This window comes from Hemitrygon akajei, chromosome 7 (genome assembly GCF_048418815.1).
Source record: "Hemitrygon akajei chromosome 7, sHemAka1.3, whole genome shotgun sequence".
NCBI lineage: Eukaryota > Metazoa > Chordata > Chondrichthyes > Myliobatiformes > Dasyatidae > Hemitrygon > Hemitrygon akajei.
This window is the reverse complement of record NC_133130.1, coordinates 133,832,200-133,852,868: the sequence shown is the minus strand read 5'-3', so window position 1 is coordinate 133,852,868 and position 20,669 is coordinate 133,832,200. Positions and strand designations below refer to the sequence as shown.

At 44.2% G+C, this 20,669-nt stretch overlaps 1 protein-coding gene across 2 annotated transcripts in view; it reads right to left on the bottom strand.

Moving 5' to 3' along the window:
- Window positions 1–1,252: 1,252 nt before the first annotated feature.
- The window catches only part of kmt5aa (lysine methyltransferase 5Aa), a 28,983-nt gene continuing 9,566 nt past the window's right edge, over window positions 1,253–20,669 (bottom strand). For both annotated transcript variants that reach the window (XM_073052002.1, XM_073052001.1), the window contains exons 3-8: window positions 16,306–16,441; window positions 12,774–13,014; window positions 10,009–10,096; window positions 8,893–8,952; window positions 3,294–3,484; window positions 1,253–1,980 (exon numbers count right to left, since the gene is read on the bottom strand). In XM_073052002.1, coding sequence (XP_072908103.1) covers window positions 1,770–1,980; window positions 3,294–3,484; window positions 8,893–8,952; window positions 10,009–10,096; window positions 12,774–13,014; window positions 16,306–16,441 — 927 coding nt within the window. In that variant the 3' untranslated portion in view covers window positions 1,253–1,769. The remainder of the gene's footprint in view (window positions 1,981–3,293; window positions 3,485–8,892; window positions 8,953–10,008; window positions 10,097–12,773; window positions 13,015–16,305; window positions 16,442–20,669) is intronic.

Sequence of the window (20,669 nt, the reverse complement as noted above, 5' to 3'; positions counted from 1 at the left end):
GCGGCAATTGAACCCAGGTTGCTGGCTACTGTGGAATCCAGAGACTGTGAAAGGCTCAGTAAGTTTCCCACGTAACTATGGCCTTTGGCCCATCCCCCCAACCAAAGGGTGTCAGAAATTTAAAATAAAATGGCCTGGGTATGAGATGTGGCCAGTTCAGCTTTACTGTACAGAAGGAGTTGGGGGTCTTGCGTGTGAGGTGCAGGGGGTACAGAGGTTTTGCACTGAGAGCAGGACCCTCTCCTTGGAGTTTGAGGCCTCTGTTGGAGAATGTGATACTCAAGTCAGTACGCAACCCTAATGTCAGAGGCTATTTGAGATGCACACCACCTCAATAAGGTAGTTTGAGGAGCCATCACTGAAGAATCTTTCTAAAACCCTTAAACAGAGGAGAGAAGACAGTCAGAAATGTTGCAGTGACACATCCAGCTTCCTACCCATGGGGTAAGACCATAAGAGATAGGAACAGAATTAGGCCATTCAGCCCATTGCGTTTGCTCTGCCATTTCATCATGGCTGATCCATTTCTCTCTCAGCCCCAATCTCCTGCCTTCTCCCCATAACCTTTCATGCCCCGACTAATCAAGAACCTCTCAACCTCTGCCTTAAATGCTCCCAAACAACCTGAGCTCCACAGCCACCTGTGGCAATGAATTCCACAGATTTACTACTATGGCTGAAGAAATTCCTTCTCATTTCAGTTCTAAATAGACATCCCTCTCTTTTGAGGCTGTGCCCTCTGGTCTTAGGCTCTTCCCCCACCCCCCACAACTCCCCATAGAAAAAAATCTTCTTCACATCCACTCTATCTAGGCATTTCAACATTCAATAGATTTCAATGAGATCCCCCTTCATTCTTCTAAATACCAGCAAGTGCAGGCCCATATGCTGCTCATATGCCCCGTCATTCCTAAAATCATTTCCTCTTCAATGTCGGCACATCCTTTCTTAGCTATGGGCCCTAAAACTGCTCATGATACTGCAAGTAAGGCCTCACCAGTGCCTCTATCTTGTTATTTCATGCTCTCATTATTTGCTGCTATTTATAGTTGCATTTCAACAAGTTGCCATCTTCGATGCTCTTTCATTGATCCTGTTTACAGTTACTATTCTATAGATTTGCTGAGTATGCTCACAGGATAAAGAATCTCCGGGTTGTAAGTGGTGACATGTATGTACGCTGCTAAAAAATTGAACTGTGAACTTTGGTAACAGAACTCTTCTCGCTGGAGTCTCCTGTAACACAACTGGCTTCAGTATGACTAGGTCACAGTTTATTTAAATATTCTTCAACATGAAGCTTCTGTACACAAACTTTAAATATCCATTTATAACCGGGGATCAAGCATGTAATGCAGAGACCGGCTTTAAAAATGCATTTCAGTGAAAGTAATCAAGTGCTCATTGGAAACATCCAACAGCATCTTCTAGACAGAAGGGACATTGAATTCAGCACCGGCACACACCAAGGCTTTCTAAAATTGGTTCATTTCTTTAGAAATGAGACCATTCAATAACAGTTTCTTTTGCAGAGCACAGAAGCAGGTCTCAGCTGCTACTGTACGAAGAAAATAGTTTATATAAAATACCAAATCTGCTTTATGGCAGCAAGACACTAAAGCACACCTGTGTGCAAGATTTATAAAGCATTAAGATCTAAAATGTTCCCAAGATGCAAGGCCAGCTCCATGGTATTTAATGAAATGATGCTTCAAGGCCCGATAGAAGGTTCAGACAGCTTGAAATCCCAAAAATAAATCTTGTCTGTCTCACTGCTTCAGCCAGGGGTGTGCTGCAATTGATGCCTTGCTCCTGTCTCCGTAATCATAAAGCAACTCCTCGCCGTCTTTAATGTCCCGAGAGGCAACAAGTATAAGGTGGGGCTTCCCGTCCACGTCGTGTAACTTGGTCTGGCAGTTCCCATTCTTACTGTGATTGATCAGACGGCCCAGGCGCGTCGTTTCCTTTGTCGCATCCACACTGCAAATCAATTACGAAACACGAGAATCAGAGGGACCGTTTCTAAATGGATGAAGCAGACATTTCAACTGGATTCAGTATTGGTTTTATGGGAGAAGCCAGGGAGTGGTAGTAGAGGGTTGACTCTCTGATGAAAAACAGGCAACTCCAGGAGATATTATACTCAACTTGACAGCTGACGTGCAAAATAGCTTTGATGGGCTCCTAACCTGGGATTCATGGACCCCTCAGTTAATGGTAGGGGTCCACAGCATAAAGAGGTTGGGAACCCAATCCACAAGACACAGGAGCAGAATTTGGCCATTTGGCTCAGAGTCTGCTCCATCATGGCTGATTTATTATCGCTCTCAATCCCATTCTCCTGCCTGCTCTGTAAACTTCGATACCCTTACTAAAAAGTACCTATCAACATCAATATACCCAATGACTTGGCCTCCACAGCGGTCTGTGGCTAAAGAAATTCCTCCTCATCTGTCCTCCTGTTCTGAGGCTGTGCTCTGTGGTGAGAGGCCTGTCATTCGGCACAGGGTGGAGACTTGAGGCTCTCAGACTGTGGATGAAATTAGGCACACCATTCTCAGGTTCTGAGGAAGGACGAGACTGGAACTGTTAATTCTCACTCTTTCCACAGATTCTGTTTGACCTGCTATTCCACAAATGTTTTCTGAAAAAGAAAACACTGATGCTGCAATCCTCTGCACCAGGGAGCTTCAGAGTCAACACTTCATCGATGATAGTCAAAGAACACATTACAGACCCTTCGGCCCACAATGTGCTGACACTCTTAACCTACTCCAAGATCAATCTAAACATTTCCTCCCACATAACCCTCAATTTTTCTATCATCCACATGCCTACAAGTTTCTTAAGTGCCCTTAATGTATCTGCATCTGCCACCACCCCCGGCAGGGCGTTCCACACACCCACCACTCTGACTGCCTCCTGATACTTTCATCCCAACTCCTTAAGGTTATCCCCCCCCCCACTCCTTGAATGAGCCATTTCCATCCTGGGAAAAAGCCTCCGGCTGTCCACTCAATCTAGCCTCTCATCTTGTACACCTCTATCAATTCACCCCTCATCCTCCTTCGCTCCAAGTATCAGACTTGAAGTACACTTCCTCCTACACAGAGGGGTATGTCAATGAACAGCGTGACACTGCACTGACATGCACAACCTTCACATTACATTGTGGAGTTTTAGAGCGTCAGCGGCCATGGTGACAGCACGCCGTACGCAAACACGGAGCCACGAGTGGCAGGTTCACTGGGAGAGCCGGCCGGCCGGACGGAGGGAGGGAGAGAGGGGCTTACCAGTAAGTTTTACTGAGGTACTGGAAATAATACATGTAGCAGCCGGTGGAGGGGTCCTGTGCGTACTCAGTCTCGCGGCTCTTGGCATCGGCAAATTCGATCAGGTCCCCGTGGTATTCCACCACAAACTCGCCGCGCTGGAAAGGCTTTGTGGCCACCACACCGCGACCCTTCCCGTCAATCATACTAACCTGAAAGAACAGGTCTACTTAGGAAAAATCACTGTTGACTAAAAGTATTGGGTGATCACAGGCAAGCCAGAGTCACTGTTCACAGAAAGCATCACATATACTAATACATTAGTTAATGTTCTGCATTTATATTTATTGTCTCTTCAAGTTCAACTTAAATTCATTGACATTCAACCATCCACGTGTATATCACCAAACAAAACCATGTTCCTCCAGATCAGCATGTATAAAACACATACATAACAAAGTAACATTACAACAAATAAACTAACAAATAAGGTGCATTTAGAGTCTTAGGCACATATATATAGCTAGGGTGCCTAAGATTTTTGTGCAGTACTGTGGTAATTTTACATATTGCACTGTACAGCTGACATACAAAATAAATTCATGACATATTTGAGTGATGATTAACCCGATTCTGATATTGTGGACTGAGAGTGAGAAGGGGTCAGGGAAAGATCATAAAATATAGGAGCAGAAACAGGCCATTTGGCTCATCAAATCTGCTCCTTCATTTCACCATGGCTGATCCACTTTTCCTCTCAGCCCCAATCTCCTGCCTTCTCCCCGTATCCCTTCATGCCCTGACCAATCAAGAATCTATCAATCTCTACCTTAACTATACACAAGGACTAGGCATCCACAGTTGCCCGAGGCAACAAATTCCACAAATTCACGACTCTCTGGCTCAAGAAGTTCCTCCTCATCTCCGTTCTACAAGGATGCCCCTCTATTCTGAGGCTGTCTCCTCTGGTCTGAGATACTCCCACCATATCTTCTCCACATCCACAATCAAGGCTTTTCACCATTTGATAGGTTTCAATGAGGTCACCCCTCATTCTTCTGAATTCCAGTGAATACAGGCCCATCTCCTCATATGAGAATCTATTTAATCCTGGAATCATTTTTATGAATGTCCTTTGAACCCTCTCCAGTTTCAGCACATCCTTTCAAAGATGAGGGGCACAAAACTGCTCACAATACTCTAAGTGAGGCTATTACATTAACATTACATCCTTTCTTTTATATTCTAGTCCTCTTGAAATGAACACTAACATTGCATTTGCCTTCCTCACCACAGATTCAACCAGCAAATTAACCCTTAGGGAATCCTACACAAGGACTCCCAAGTCATTTGGAGCCTCAGATTTTTGTTTTTTTCATTTAGAAGATAGTCTACCCTTTAATTTCTTCTACTAAAATGTATGACAGTACATACATTTCTAGACGCTGTATTCTATCTGCCATTTCTTTGCCCAATCTCCTAATCGAAGTCCTTCTGTAGCCTCTCTACTTCCTCAGAACTACCTGCCCCTCCATCTATCTTCATATCGTCTGCAAACTTTGCAACAAAGCCATCAATTCCATCATCCAAATCATTGACATGTAACGCAAAAAGAATCAATCCCAACACAGACCCCTGTGGAACATCACTGGTCCTGGGCAGCTAAGCAGAAAAGGCTCCCTTTATTCTCACTCTTTGCCTCTTCCAACCAGCCACTGCTTTATCCATCCAATCCTGTAACAGCATGGGCTCGTGGCTTGTTAAGCAGCCTCATGTGTGGCACCTTGTCAAAGGCCTTCTGAAAATCCAAATACACATTAATTGATTCTCCTTTATCTATCCTGCTTGTTATTTCTTCAAAGAATACCAACAGATTTGTCAGGAAAGATGTTCTCTTGAGAAAATCATGCTGACTATGGCCTATTTTATCATGTGCCTTTATGTACCCTAATCTATATCCTTAACAATTGACTCCAACATCTTCCCAACCACTGGCCTATAATTTCCTTTCTTCTGCCTCTCTCCCTTCTTGAAGGGTGTAGTGACACTTGCAGTTTTCCATCTTCCAGAACCTAGTGATTCTTGAAAGATCATTACTAATGTCTCCACAATTTCTTCAGCCACCTCTTTCAGAACCCTGGGTGGACACCATCTGGTCCAGGTGACTTACCTACCTTCAGACCTTTCTGTTTCCCAAGAACCTTCTCCTTAGTAATGGTAACTACACACTTCATGACCCCCAACACCTGGAGCTTCCACCATACTGCTTGTGTCTTCTACAGTGAAAACTATGCAAAATACTCGCTCAGTTCATCCACCAATCCCTTGTGCCCCATTTCTACCTCTCCAGCATCTTTTTTCAGCTACCAATATCCATTCTCGCCCCTCTTTTACTCGTTACGTATCTGAAGAAACTTCTGGAATCCTCTAATATTATTGGTTAGTTTACTTTTGTATTCCATCTTGACCTTCTTAATGACTTTTTTTAGTTGCCTTCTGTTGGCTTTTAAGAGCTTTCCATTCCTCCAACTTCCCACTAAATTTTGTTCTATTATATGCCCTCTTTGGCTTTTATGTCGGCTTTGACCTCTTGTCAGCCATGGTTGTGTTATCTTTCCTTTAGAATACTTTTTGCTCTTTGGGATGTATATATCCTGAGCCTTCCGAATTGCTTCCAGAAATTCCAGACATTGCTGTTCTGCTGTCATCCTTGCCAGTGTTATTTTATAACCATATAACAATTACAGGATGGAAACAGGCCCTTCTAGTCCGTGCTGACGCTTACTCTCACCTAGTCCCACTGACCCGCACTCAGCCCATAACCCTCCATTCCTTTCCTGTCCATATACCTATCCAATTTTACTTTAAATGACAATACCGAACCTGCCTCTACCACTTCTACTGGAAGCTCGTTCCACACAGCTACCACTCTGAGTAAAGAAATTCCCCCTCGTGTTATCCTTAAACTTTTGCCCCCTAACTCTCAACTCACGTCCTCGTTTGAATCTCCCCTACTCTCAATGGAAAATGCCTATCCACATCAACTCTATCTATCCCCCTCAATTTTAAATACCTCTATCAAGTCCCCCCTCAACCTTCTACACTCCAAAGAATAAAGACCTAATTTGTTCAACCTTTCCCTGTAACTTAGGTGCTGAAACCCAGGTAACATTCTAGTAAATCTTCTCTGTATTCTCTCTATTTTGTTGACATCTTTCCTATTCGGTGACCAGAACTGTACACAATACTCCAAATTCGGCCTTACCAATGCCTTGTACAATTTTAACATTACATCCCAACTCCTATACTCAATGCTCTGATTTATAAAGGCCAACATACCAAAAGCTTTCTTCACCACCCTATCCACATAAGATTCCACCTTCAGGGAACTATGCATCATTATTCCTAGATCACCCTGTTCTACTGCATTCTTCAATGCCCTACCATTTACCATGTATGTCCTATTTGGATTATTCCTACCAAAATGTAGCACCTCACACTTATCAGCATTAAACTCCATCTGCCATCATTCAGCCCACTCTTCTAGTTGGTCTAAATCTCTCTGCAAGCTTTGAAAACCTACTTCATTATCCACAATGCCACCTACCTTAGTATCATCTGCATACTTACTAATCCAGTTTACCACCCCATCATCCAGATCATTAATGTATATGACAAACAACATTGGACCCAGTACAGATCCCTGAGGCACACCACTAGTCACCGGCCTCCTACCTGACAAACAGTTATCCACCACTTTCTAATCAGTTCTGGCCAAATCCTCTCTCGTGCCTGTGTATTTGCCTTTACTCCACTGAGGAACTGATACTTCTGACTTTAGCATCTCCTTCTCAAATTTCAGGGTGAATTCGATCATATTATGATGACTTGTGCCAAAGTGTTCTTTTACCTTAAGCTCTCTAAACAATTCTGGTCCATTGCACGACACCCAATCCAGAGTAGTGGATCCCCCACTGGGCTCAATCACAAGCTGCTCTAAAAGTCATCTTGTAGGCATTCCAGAAATTCACCCTCTTGGAATCCAGCACCAACCTGATTTTCCCCAATCTACCTGCATATTGAAATTCCCCATGGCTATCGTAATATTACCCTTTTGAAATGAATTTTCTATCTCCCGTTGTAATTTGTAGACCACATCCTTACTATGTCTTGGGGCCTGCATAAATCTCCCATCAGGGTCTTTCACCCTTGCAGTTTCTTAGCTCTGCCCACAATGACTCCACAGCTTTCTGACCCTATGTCACCTTTTTCTAGGGATTTAATTTTATTTTTTAAAACCAGAGCAACACTGCCCCCTGTGCCTTCCTGCCTGTCCTTTTGATACAATGTGTACCCTTGGACATTAAGCTCCCACCTATAATCTTTCAGTGATGCCTACAACATCATACATACCAATCTGTAACTGTGCTAAAAGTTAATTTACCTTGTACCGTATACTGCACACATTCAAATACACCTTCAGTACTGTATGCATCCTTTTCAATTTTGTTTGGAGGTCTCCCAGACTTCCTACAGCCCACACAGTACACAACACTGTCCCTGGAGACATTCTCACTAAACTATTATGTCCTCATAGATGAGGAATAAACAAATAAGTAGAGAGCGCAACTTTTGCACAGTACCGTACAATAAAGGTCAAAAGGTAAATAGTATGATGCCTCTGGTGCTTCATACGTGATCAGACCTGGATGATGGCAGAGAGTTCAGTTGTCTCACAGCCTGGGGGGGGGGGGGGGGGAGAGAGAGAAGCTGTTTCCCATCCGAACAGTTGTTGTCCTAATGCTACGGTACCTCCTGTCTGAGAGTGGAGGCGGGGGGGTGGGGCATTAAAGTGATTGTTGGGACGGATGGGAGAGATCACTGAGAATGCTGAGGGCTCTGTGTACACAGCACTCTGGATAAATCTCAGATAGGTGTAATGGATTCTTTCAGCAGTCCTCACATCGTTTTGTAGGGTCTTACGGTCAGAAGCCTTGCAATTCCCATAACAGACAGTGATGCAGCTGGTCAGGGCACTCTCAATGGTGCTCCTGTAAAATTTAGAGTTAGCATTTGGGGGGGTGGGGGGGGGGGGGAAGAGAGAGAATGCCTTGCTTGCCTCAATCTCTTCAAGAAGTGGAGATCCTGCTGTGCTTTCTTGACAAAAGAGGTGGTGTTGAGGGGCAAGGTGAGATCGTCCGTTACATACACAACACTCCTGATAAATATCTCTAATGGGTGGAAAAGAGACCTTACCGTTTCCCATCCCAACAGTCCTACGGCACCTCCCGCCCAACGGTAGGGGGTCAAAGAGTTTGTTCCTAACACTTGTTTTTTTTATAAAAAGAGCTGCATCAGATCTGGATTAATGATTATTTTGCTCTTCTTTACATTTCTGTAAAGATTAGATAATTACACATTAGATAATCTTGACAAATAACTCCTGCCACCCATAACAATCTGGTCTCCAACTCTGCAATAAAAAAGGTTAAATGTGTCAGGGAGATGAGATTGCTCCCATTCCTGTCCACTGCCAGTGTGGACATCCCAGCCCTGACTGGCTCAAACTGAACCCAGATGTGAAGCCCAGCCCAGCACGTCAAGAGTAATATAACAGTACCTTCATTCCTTCTTCCTTCCCAGTCTGAATCAATTCATCAATTATTTTCTTTTCTTCTGACTGTTGGCAGAATAGAAGTGATTAAGTCATCAGGTCACTGGAGGATTACAGGCCTCTTGGCCAGCAACCAGTGAGAGAAACACTCAATCTCACTGGGCATGCTCCTCTTATCTAATCCCTTCTTCAGTACTTTACCTCTTCCACCTATCCCCTCTTCCCCACCTGGTCTCAACCGTCACCTTGGAGTAACCCCATCCCTCCCCCCACCCTCCTTATTCTGGCCTCTTCCCCGTTTCCAGTCTCGATGAAGAGTCTCAGCCTGAAACGCCAACTGTTTATTCATTTCCATAGATGCTGCCTGACCTTAAAGAAAGCTTTTGGCACAATGCCCTTCATAAATCAAAGTACTGAGCACAGGAGATGAGATGTTAAGTGAGTGGTGATGAGCTGCAAGATGCAATTTCATATATAGTTTGTAAGTAAGAGTATTAATATATCTTTATTCTTGTTGAGTACAGGAGATGGGATGTTATATTGAATTTGCATAAGACACTGGTGAGGCCCAATTTGTTTGAGCACCAACCTACAGAAAAGACATAAACATGGCTGAAAGAGTACAGAAAAAAATGTACAAGGATGTTGCTGGGCCTGGAGGACCCGAGTTATGAGGAAAGATTGAATAGGTTAGGACTTCATGCAATGTTTTTTCTCCCACACTGATATTGGGTGGGACTACAACCAGAAGTCATGGTTTAAGGGTGAAAGGTGAAAGGTTTTAATTAAGGGGAACACGAGGGAAACTTCTTCAGTCAGAGGGCGGTGAGAGTGTGGAACGAGCTGCCAGGACAAGCGCTGCATGTGAGCTTGATTTCAATGCCAAGAGAAGCTTAGATAGATGCATGAATGGTAGGAGTATGGAGGGCTGTGGTCCCGATGCAGGTCGATGAGAGTAGGCAGTTTAAATGATCCCGCGTGGACTAGATGGGCTGAAGGGCCTGTTTCTGTGCTGTACTTTTCTATGACTCTATGACCTGCTGAGTTCCTCCTGCATTGAGTGTGTGTGAGAGCGAGTGTGTGGGGCTTTGGGTTTCCAGCATCTGTACAATCTCGGCTTACCTTCAGCTGTCCTTCACACTTCCTATGGCTCCTCCGGATTGGGTAGTAATCAGTGACCTTGCGGTACCTGCCCGCTGGGCTTTTCGCACTGGTAGAGACAGACGAGAGCATTCAATCCCAAAGCAGCAGCGATCGATAAATTTTAATACCGAGGTACATGTATATCACCATTTACAACCCTGAGATTCATCGTCTAACAGGCAAACTCAATAAATCCAATAACCACAGAATCAATGGATGACCACACCAACAGGATGCACAACTAGTGTGCAAAAGACAACAAACTGTGCAAATACAGAAAGAAAAATAAGCAATAAATAGAAAACATGAGATGATGAGAATTTGAAGGGTGAGCCCTTAGGTTGTGAGGACAGTTCAGTGATGGGGTGGAGGGGTGGGGAGGGAAGAAATTAAGTTGAATGAAGTTACCCCCTTTGGTTCAAGAAACTGATGGTTGAGGGGTAGTAACTGTTCCTGAACATGGGGGTGAGAGTCCGGAGGCTCTTGTACCTTCATCCTGATGCAGCAGTGAGAAGACAGCATGGCCTGGGTGGTGGGGGGTCCCTGATTATGGATGCTGCTTTCCTATGAAAATGTTTCATGTAGATGCACTCAATGATGGGGTGGGATTTACCCATGATGGACTGGGCCATATCCACTACTTTTTGTAGGATTTTCCATTCAAGGTAATGGGTGTTTCCATACCAGGCTGTGAGGCAGCCAGTCAATACACTCTCCACTACAGCGTAGATGTTTCAGTCCTGCCTCGCTCAGCCATGACCAGAGCCAGCCCAGTTCCGCCACAGTCAGACAGATGGCACATTTTCTTGACTATTCCATGTTGTTTTTATTAAACCCACAACCTGTTTTCAATTCAAGGTGTTACACTGTATCACAATAAACTGTCCCAGGAGCGGGAGGTGGGGGAGCGGCACGAGACTGGGGCCATTACCTTCGGAATCAGAGGCCAGGCCATCACTTTAGAGTCCAGGGCTTCCCAGTCTGGGGTCCACTGACCCCTCCATTAATGGTACGGGTTCAATGAATCTGAAAGGTTGGGAGCCCTAAGTTTAGACCACAAGACATAGGAGCAGAATTATGAAATTCAGCCCATCAAGTCTGATCTGCCACTCCATCATGGGCAATTTAATCATCAGTCCCATTCTCCCCATAACCATTAGACACCCTGACTAATCAAGAACCTATCAATCTCTACTTTAGATATACCCAATGACTCGGCCTCCAAAGCCAAGATTCACCACCCTCTGGCTAAAGTTGCTCCTGGTCTCTGTTCTAAAGGGACGTCCTCTATTCTGAGGCTGTGCACTCTGGTCCTAGGCTACCCAATGACAGAAAACACCCTCTTTATGAATATTCTATTGTGGCCTTCCAATATTCGATAGGTTTCAATGAGAAAGGGGACGTCAGAGGCAAGTGATGGGTGCGTGGAACACAGCCCAGTGGAGGGTAGAGACAAATACTGTACATTCAGGACATTTAAGACACTCGAGGCACACGGATGGCAGAAAAATGAAGGACTACCGGGAAGAGAAGGGTCAGATTGATCTTAGAGTAGTTTAAAAGGTTGGCACAACAAGTGGGCTGGAAAGCCTGTACTGTGCTGCAGCTGGACAGCAGATTATCGGAGCTTTACTCTGCAACATGGGAATGTGAGAGCCCACTCTGGGGAGGGGAGTAAACGGACCAGAGCACCAAAGGCTACAGGTGAATAGGTTAGCAGAGATGGAACATGGGTCACCATGGATAGGTGGGCTGTGAAAACGTAAATTACTTAAAAAGAGAATGAGACAAGCTGTTAAGTAGAAAAATACCCGGGTATATTAAAAAAAAGCAGGAAGGATAAGTAATGTTGAACATCACAAAGAGCAAGGAGGATAAACATTGGGAGATTACAATCCAACATTAGAGGCACTCAATAAGGATACTGCTATACTTAAAGGTTATGCAAAACGAGCAACACATTCACTGGAATGGAAGGGTTGAACCCACCCTCAACTGTAGAGAGACAAGGCGGGTATGGAAGTGGTGTTCCCTCTAATCGGGGTATCTGATACCAGGGCATCGTTTCAGCTTAAAAGGGTGCCCATTTCAGAATGAGGAGGAATTTCTTCACTCTGAGATTTGTGACTCTACCGGAGAACTTTGCGGGTGAAATCATTTGAGAGATCGAGTGACTGAGAGCTTTAAACTGCAGTGTGTCCAGGGGTACGGGAAGAGAACTGTGATACTGATGCCAAGGTCAGCCTAGATCGTATGACTAGCAGAACAGGCTTGATGGGCTGAAGAGTATCGTCCTGCTGCTCTCTGTGATAGAATAGTACAGTCCCTTTATCCCATGATATTGTCCTGACCCTTTAACCTACTCTGAGGTCAATCTAACCCTTCCCTTCCCCCTTAGCCCTTTATTTTTTTCTCTTCCATAACAAATCTTAATCCAAGTCATCAGAAACCTACTCAGTGAGGAGGAAGAGCCTAGGCACAAGTGAGGTGCAGAATCACAGGGTGACGTAGTGGTTAGCATAACCACTTTTACAGCGCCAATGATCCAGTTTCAATTCCCGCCGGTCTGAAAGGAGTCTGTACATTCTCCCCCGTGACCATGCGGGTTCCCTCCCGCATTCCAACAGACCTATGGGTTATTAGGTTGATTGGGCAGCGCAGGCTCATTCAGGAAGGGCCTGTTACCGATCCATACCTCTAAAATAAAAATACATAAGGAAGTCAATGTGCAGAGTTTAACTTACGGTGTGCGTTTCCGAGGCTTCCCGATACACTTTGTTGGAACACATTTTGCATTTGTTTTTCTGCTTTTGCTCCTCCCGGGAGGCTGAGCAGCGGACTTGCTCTTTTTCTGGGATTTGCCCCCAGCAAGCGAGGCGGTCGTTGCAGTCTCTGCTCTTTCCTCACTTGTACTTCGTTCCCTGCTCGTCTCTTTAGCCGACTTTGTGGAATTGCCAGCAGCGGCAATACAAATCTTCTGTTCATCTGCAATAACAGGGCATTTAAATACAAACATGTACTGTCTTTAAACTGTCAGGTAAGGGTTTTTCCCCCCACAGTACAAGAAACCAAGACTAGACCAATTGCAGTTGCCTGTAGGATGTGAAGAAATGATTGATTAGAGATTCAATCACGAATTTCTGTAGTTATACCATGGAGAGCATACCAACTGGCTGCCTCACTGTCTGGTATGGGGTGGGGGAGGGCACTGCACAGGATCATAAAGCTGCAGAGTGTTGTAAACTCAGTCAGCACCGTCATGAGCTCTATTCTTCCCAGCATCCAGGACACCTTCAAGGAGCAGTGCCTCAAAAAGGCAGCATCCATCATTAAGGACCCCACCACCCAGGTCATGCCTTGTTCTGATTGCTTCCATCAGGAAGGAGATGAAGGAACCTAAAGGCCCACCCTCAGTGATTCAGAAACAGCCTCTGCCAGGTTTCTGAATGGACAATGAACTCTTGAACACTACCATACTATTCTTCCCCTTAGTTATTTACACACACAATGCAAGACATAATAAAAACTGTAAATAACAGTAAATATGTACACATACACTTTACTGTAATTTAGTTTTATTATGTATTGCAATGCACTGCTGCCACAAAACAACGAAGTTCACAACATATACCAGTGATATTAAACTAGATTTTGATTGGTTCTGCTGAAGAGCTGAAAAGACACACTGGGCTGATGGGCAGCTGCCAAGGTAATCAAATTCAATAAATTTAAACATCTGTACAAACGAAACTATCCTATTGCAGACCCAACAGGCAAAGTCTCAAACTGTTGTTCAGAGTTAGGTCACTCAATAGTTGTTGGTCTGAGCAGAGATGTGAAATAATTACAGGCACAAAAACAGAAGTGGACAGGTTGGAGGTGAGAATCACTTTACTCTGCAAAGATTCAAAACAAGATTTCTCAGACTAATCAGTTATTCCACTTGCTGTGGGTGAGTAACAAAGTTTCTGTAGTCATTATTACCGCCTTTGTGAGATCACATACTCAAGCTAACCGCCGAAACAGGAGTTTCAGCCTGCTTCTGCCTGATTTTCCTGCAGGAGCTTAGGCCACTGTTTTTACTCATCAATCACTAACTATATACTAATTAGGAATTTGCAGAGATTTGGCATGACATCGGAAACTCTGACAAGCTTCTATAGATGTGTAGTGGAGAGTACATTGAGTGCTGCATCACAGTCTGGTATGGAAACACCAATGACCTTGAATGGAAAATCTCACAAAAAGTAGTGGAATCGGCCCAGTCCATCACGGGTAAAGCCCTCCCAACCACCGAGCACATCTACATGAAACACTGTCACAGGAAAGCAGCATCCATCATCGGGGCCCCCACAACCCAAGACATGCTCTCTACCCGCTGCTGCTATCAGGGAGGTGGTACAGGAGCCTCAGGACCCACACCTCCACATTCAGAAACAGTTATTACTCCTCAACCATCAGGCTCTTGAACCAAAGGGGATAAGTTCACGCAACTTCACCTGCTCCATTATTGAAATGTTTCCATAACCTATGTGGGAACATAATCTGCATGCTCTCAACATTTATTATTTATTTTTTTGTATTAGCACAGTTTGTTGGCTTCTGTAGTCTGGTTGAAAGCCCTAACTGGACATCCTGATTGGTCCTGTTATGGTTATTATTCTATGGATTTATTGAGTTTGCCCACAGGAAAATGAATCTCAGCATTATATATGGTGACATACAAGTACTTTGATAATAAATTTACTTTGAACTTTAATGAGTTGGAAATTGGGTGAATAAATGTACTATCAATTGCTACAGAGCTGCTTAGAGGAACATGGCTGGGTAACTGACTAAAGTGCATTAGCTGTTTGGGGAATGTGTGAAATGGATCTCTGTTCAAAGTGGCAATGTTTCACTGTGCCAATGGAGGAATAACTGTGATCATTGCTCCAGGTTCAATCCCGACGTCCGCCACTGTCTGTTTTGTGTCACTTCCGTGACCGTGCACGTCTTAAATGTGAGATTCTGCTGACGCTGGAAATCCAGCACAGTCTCTCTGTTCATTACTATTTACTGGGCATGTCCTAGCCCCAGTTGACTCCCCAGACTCTACAGATGCTGGAAATCTTGAGCAAATCTGCTAAATTCCTCCAGCATCATGTGCATGTTTCCCAAAATACATCACGTCCCACTTGACAGAATTAAACTAGTCTTCAAATTCACACATCACAATTCAGATCTTTGAAATAAAAAAGGGATTTCATGAAATAGAGACAACATTTCTCCGAATAAATCGGATTAAAAAGATAAAGGCGTCGAGGCTGAAGGTGAAGGACGAACCAGTGTTCCACTTACTATTCCGCGAACCTTTACTCGCCTCAGAGCTGAACTGCGGTTCACTTGTGTAATTTGCTTAACTACTTTTTTTTTAAAATTGTTTGCTTTTGTTCTTTCTTTGCACATTGAACCTAAGACTGCTCGTGGTATGGGATTTTTTGTGATTTCTATTGAGATTCTTTGTTTTTTGCCTGCCATCAAGGCGGATGGATGGATCTCTCACCCCCTCCCCTCCAACCTCTCCGTCTCCTCCAGGATCTGCCAGCCCCTACCTGCCATCTTCCCTTTACAGCCCTGATGCAGTTTCTTGACCCAGAGATCACAGTGCTGCTGGCCCATTGAGCTCCTCCAACAACTAGAGGCGGGTTCGGTATTGTCACTTAAAGCAAAATTGGATAGGTATATGGACAGGAAAGGAATGGAGGGTTATGGGCTGAGTGCAGGTCGGTGGGACTAGGTGAGAGTAAGCATTCGGCATGGACTAGGAGGGCCAAAATGGCCTGTTTCCATGCTGTAATTGTTATATGGTTAACTTGTCTCTTGCTCCCAATTCAAGTGGTCTGCTGTCACGGAGTTTTAGCTTGCCTATCTCATTATACCCAACGCTTGCCCTAGCAGGTGAAATCAGCTCTGGCAGACCGGGAGGTGAGACCCAGCAGCAGGAGGACGGTTCTGCAATGCTCCGTGGAGAGCAAAGGGCATGACAAGGGGCATAGACATCCACTGCAACCAAGGAAGACCCCAGTTTGCTTTGACTACTTGTACCACTGGATCCAGACTTTAGAAGTCAAGAGAGTGCAACTGACTGCAGTCCATCATCTTGTCCACTTTAAAAACTCTCCCACCCAGGTCTCCTGTCATCGCCGGATACGACAGACACCTGCTATCGAATTATCTAAAACATCAGAGACCAAACCTGCTTGTGAAAGATGCACAGGTGAAGACCTGACATACCTCCTCGCCGCCTCGGAGTTTCACATTTAACTGTGTACTTCACTTGGAGCTTCATTTGATTCTTCAAAGTTGCAGAGTTTTCATCTTGCAGTGGGACACGTTTAGAACGTGTTTGCTTGGAGGCGAGGCACAGGGTCTTCAGTTTATCGGGTGCAATTCCATAGTGAAGCAGGCAAGGAAAAGGAAAACTTATTAATCATTTCACTGGGATATTGCAAAGTGCCTCTTAACAATTTTAATGTAGATTACAAATTTAAATCTATGTTAAAGATCAGTTTTTACTATTTACAATTTGCATACAGGAGTCACACCTTCACAGTAATACCGTATATGAGTTGCATACCTGAACAGCCGCAGATTTGTGGTCGTGAATGGAGCACAGAGAGGTCAGGGAGAGCCACACTACACATACAAAAACTTTGAGAACCAGCTTTAAAGTGTATGGTCAAGCATTTTGATAGAAGAAATGAAAGTGCAGACTATTTTCTAAATGGAGACAAAATTCAAGAATCTGAGGTGCGAAGGGTCTTGGGAGTCCTTGAGCAGGATTCCCTGAAGGTTAATCTGCACGCTGAGTCAGTGGTGCAGAATGCAAACATGATGCTGGCATTTATTTCGAGAAGACTACAATATAAAAAGCAAGGATGTAATGTTGAGACTTTATAAAGTACTGGTGAGATCTCACTTGGAGTATCATGAGCAGTTTTGGGCCCCTTATCTTAAAAAGGACATGCTGACATTGGAGAGGGTTCAAAGGAGTATAACAAAAATGGTTCAAGGGTTGAAAGGCTTGTCATACAAGGAGTGAGTGATGGCTCTGGCCCTCTACTCTCTGGAATTCAGAAAAATTGGAGGGAGGTCTCATTGAAATCTATCATATGTTGAAAGGCCTCAATAGAGTGGATGTAGAGAGGATGTTTCCTATGGTGGGTGGGTCTAGAACCAGAGGACAGACTCAGAATAGAGGGATGTCCATTTAGAATGGAGATGAGGAGGAATTTCTTTAGCCAAAGAGTGGCGAATCTATAGAATTTGTTGCCACAGGCAGCTGTGAAGGTCAAGTCATTGGGTATACTTAAGGCAGAGGCTGATGAATTCTTGATTGGTCAGGGAGAAGGCAGGAGATTGGGGCTGAGGGAAATGGATCAGCCACAATGAAATGGCAGAGCAGGCTCGATGAATTACTGTCTGGTATGGAAATATCAATGCCCAACAACAGAAAAGCCTACAAGTAGTGGATACAGCCCAATGCATCATATGAAAAGCTCTCTCCACCATTAATCACATCTCCAGTGAGCACTGCCACAGGAAAGCAACATCCATCAAGGAGGACCCCCATCATCCAGGAGGCCACGCTGCTATCACCGGGAAGGAGGCACAAAAGACCTGGGTCCCACAAGTTCAGGAACATTACCCCTCAACCATCTGGCTCTTGAACTGGTGTGGGCAGCTTCACTCAACTGGTCATTGGACTCACTTTCACGGACTCTGCAACTCATGCTCTCAGTATTATTGATTTTCTCTTTTTGTGCTTGCCCAGTTTGTCGTCTTTGCACATTGGTAGTTTGTCAGTCTTTGTGTATAAGTTGCTCAAAGTAAATTTATTATCAGAGTACACCAACATCACCATATACAACCCTTTTCTTGTGGGCATAGTCAATCCATGGAATAACAACAATATCAATGAAAGACTGCCCTACTAGGGCATTCAGAGTGCAGAAGACAAAAACTGTGCAAATACAAAAGAAATAATAACAAATAAGCATCAAATATCTAGAATGTGAGATAAAGAGTCCTTGAAACTGAGTCCATTGGCTGTGGGAACAGTTCAGTGATAGGCAAGTGAAGCTACACAAGAACATAAGAAACAAGTGAGTGAAGTTATTGCCTTTGTTCAAAAGCCTGATGGTTAAGAGGTAATAACTGTCCCTGAACCTGGTGTTGAGAGTCCTGAGGTTCCTGTACCATCTTCCTGATGGTTAAGGGGTAATAACTGTCCCTGAACCTGGTGTTGAGAGTCCTGAGGCTCCTGTACCACCTTCCTGATGGTTGCAGGGTAATAACTGTCCCTGAACCTGATGGTGGGGTCCCTGATGACGGATGCTGAGTTCTTGTGAAAGTGTTTCATGTCGAAATGCTCAATGGTGAGGAGGGCTTTACCCTTGATAGTTTTTCCACCAATTCTATTGTATTCCTTTGTTTCTACCGTGAATGACCACAAGAAAATTAATCTCAGGGTGACGTAAGACATTTACTCTGAACTTTGTAAGGTTGCTTCAAACCTTCCTTCAGTATTCCACAACCCTTGTATTATATTAGACTTAATTATATGCCACAGGTCAACCCACTGGGCTTCACACGTTAGGCTTTTCAGGTACCAGAACAGCTCCTTTGCTGGGACAGTGGAGGAGACCAGACCAGAAGTAGGATGGGAATTAAAAAACAGATTAGGAAGAGCTCAGGGTTAGTACCTTTACAAAGAGCAGCAACCCTCAGTTGCCTGCTTGAACACCTCTATCTTACAATCAGATAACATTGGCTTTTGCATGCACGTTGGAACATTGTGAAATACACTGGCTGCACCATACCAGCAGGGGTTGTGCTGGGCAGCTTGCAAGTGTTGTCAAGCTTCTGGCAGTAACAGAGCATGCTCGTAACTCACTGACCCTACAGCGTCCATCTCCAGAAGGTGGGAGGAAACCCGCATTGTCAGGGATGAACATACAAACTCCTTACAGACAGCAAGAATAATTGACTCCTGATCTTACAGCTGGTGCTGTAAAGCATTACACTAACCGCATGGCTGCCGTGTCACCCTCTATCTTATGGCTAGCTATTGCAGCCCTCAGATCTCAACACTGAACTTGGCCAGGATGGTGGCAAATATTGGTAACTTGGGCTGAGGCATTTGATGTTGTAGTGTTTGCCGAGCTTGACAATTAGCTTGCAGACGTTTCATCACCAGTGTGAAGTTGGTGTCTCTCTCTGGGAGTGCTGACATTTATTTGCACCCCCTCCAAGTTTACTTGCTCTAGTCCATTCAGTTAACCTTTGCCAAAAGGAAAAGCAAGCCAACAGAATTCAAAAATTCCAGTTTGCATTAGGACTGGTTAGCTGTGTACCATCAATCTGGCCGATGCTCTCTGATCTGACCACCACTCTTTAATCTCCCATTACCTTCAACTGCTGGGTTTTGCGTATCCAAGCTACAGCACATTCTTTGCCTCGTGAACTCCAGAAAGATCAGATTAATTACAGCATTCATTTCGGCCTCTTTGATGTTGTTTAAAGCAAAGTTATCACCTGGGCAACCTTAGTCTCTACACCGTCACAGACACACCCGTTGTTATCTTCACTGATACCTTACAACTTGCTCAAGCTGTGACATGCATTCTCACTCTGTCAATTCTGACAGAGGCAACTGAACTGAGCTGTCAACTTTATTACTCACTCCATAAGGGCTGCCCGACCCAAGAACCTCCAGCATTCTGGTTTATTTTATTTCAGATTTCCAGGGCTTTTTAAATTGTTCTTTGCTACTATTTGAGTCTCACTGTCCAAAATCCATCCAGAAAATATAAATTAGTGGATATAGATTAAATTTAAGCCATCATATGGGCTCAGAATTATCAAAGAAACAATTGCCTATGCTGGTAAGAAAAAATATTAATGACAAAACTTCAAGCTATCAATCATTTGTACATAGCATCAAATGAACTGAAGAACAAGATCATCTGGGATAGAAACTGAGGCGATGCCTGCCCCGAGACCATTACCCCGATGCACCATTAAATCAGTAGACTAGCAAAGCATCCCACCTCAGCTGCAGAACCATTCTGACACGAAACACCACTGCATCACACGCTGCAAGGTAGGCCATGGCTGCCTAGCAGTCAAAGTTTTCACCAACACACTTCAAAAAATATGGGGGCAACTATTTTAGAATTGTTAATTTTACTAATATTTCCTAATGATTAAACTTGTGTTTAATGGGAACTCTCATTCGGAGTGCAATTTTACCACACTGTAAAAGGCAGCATCTGGACAGATCCAATAAAACATCTCACCAGCCTAATTTGACCTTGTTGCACAAACCAAGGGAGGGAGGGAGAAAGCAGAGAAACTGACCGCTTAGCCTGACAGCAGAGTTTATGAAAACACCACAAAAGAAATGAAAACAGGACAACTGGAGGACAATAATGGAACTGGGCAGAGTTAACATGAATTTAGGACCTTAGGGGACAATAAAAACCACTGAGAGGATCACCAGGGTCTCCCTCTTCCCCATTATGACATTCACCGGGATTGTTTTATATGAAGGGCCTGAAGCATTGTTGAGAATCCCTATCGACCCACTACTGCCT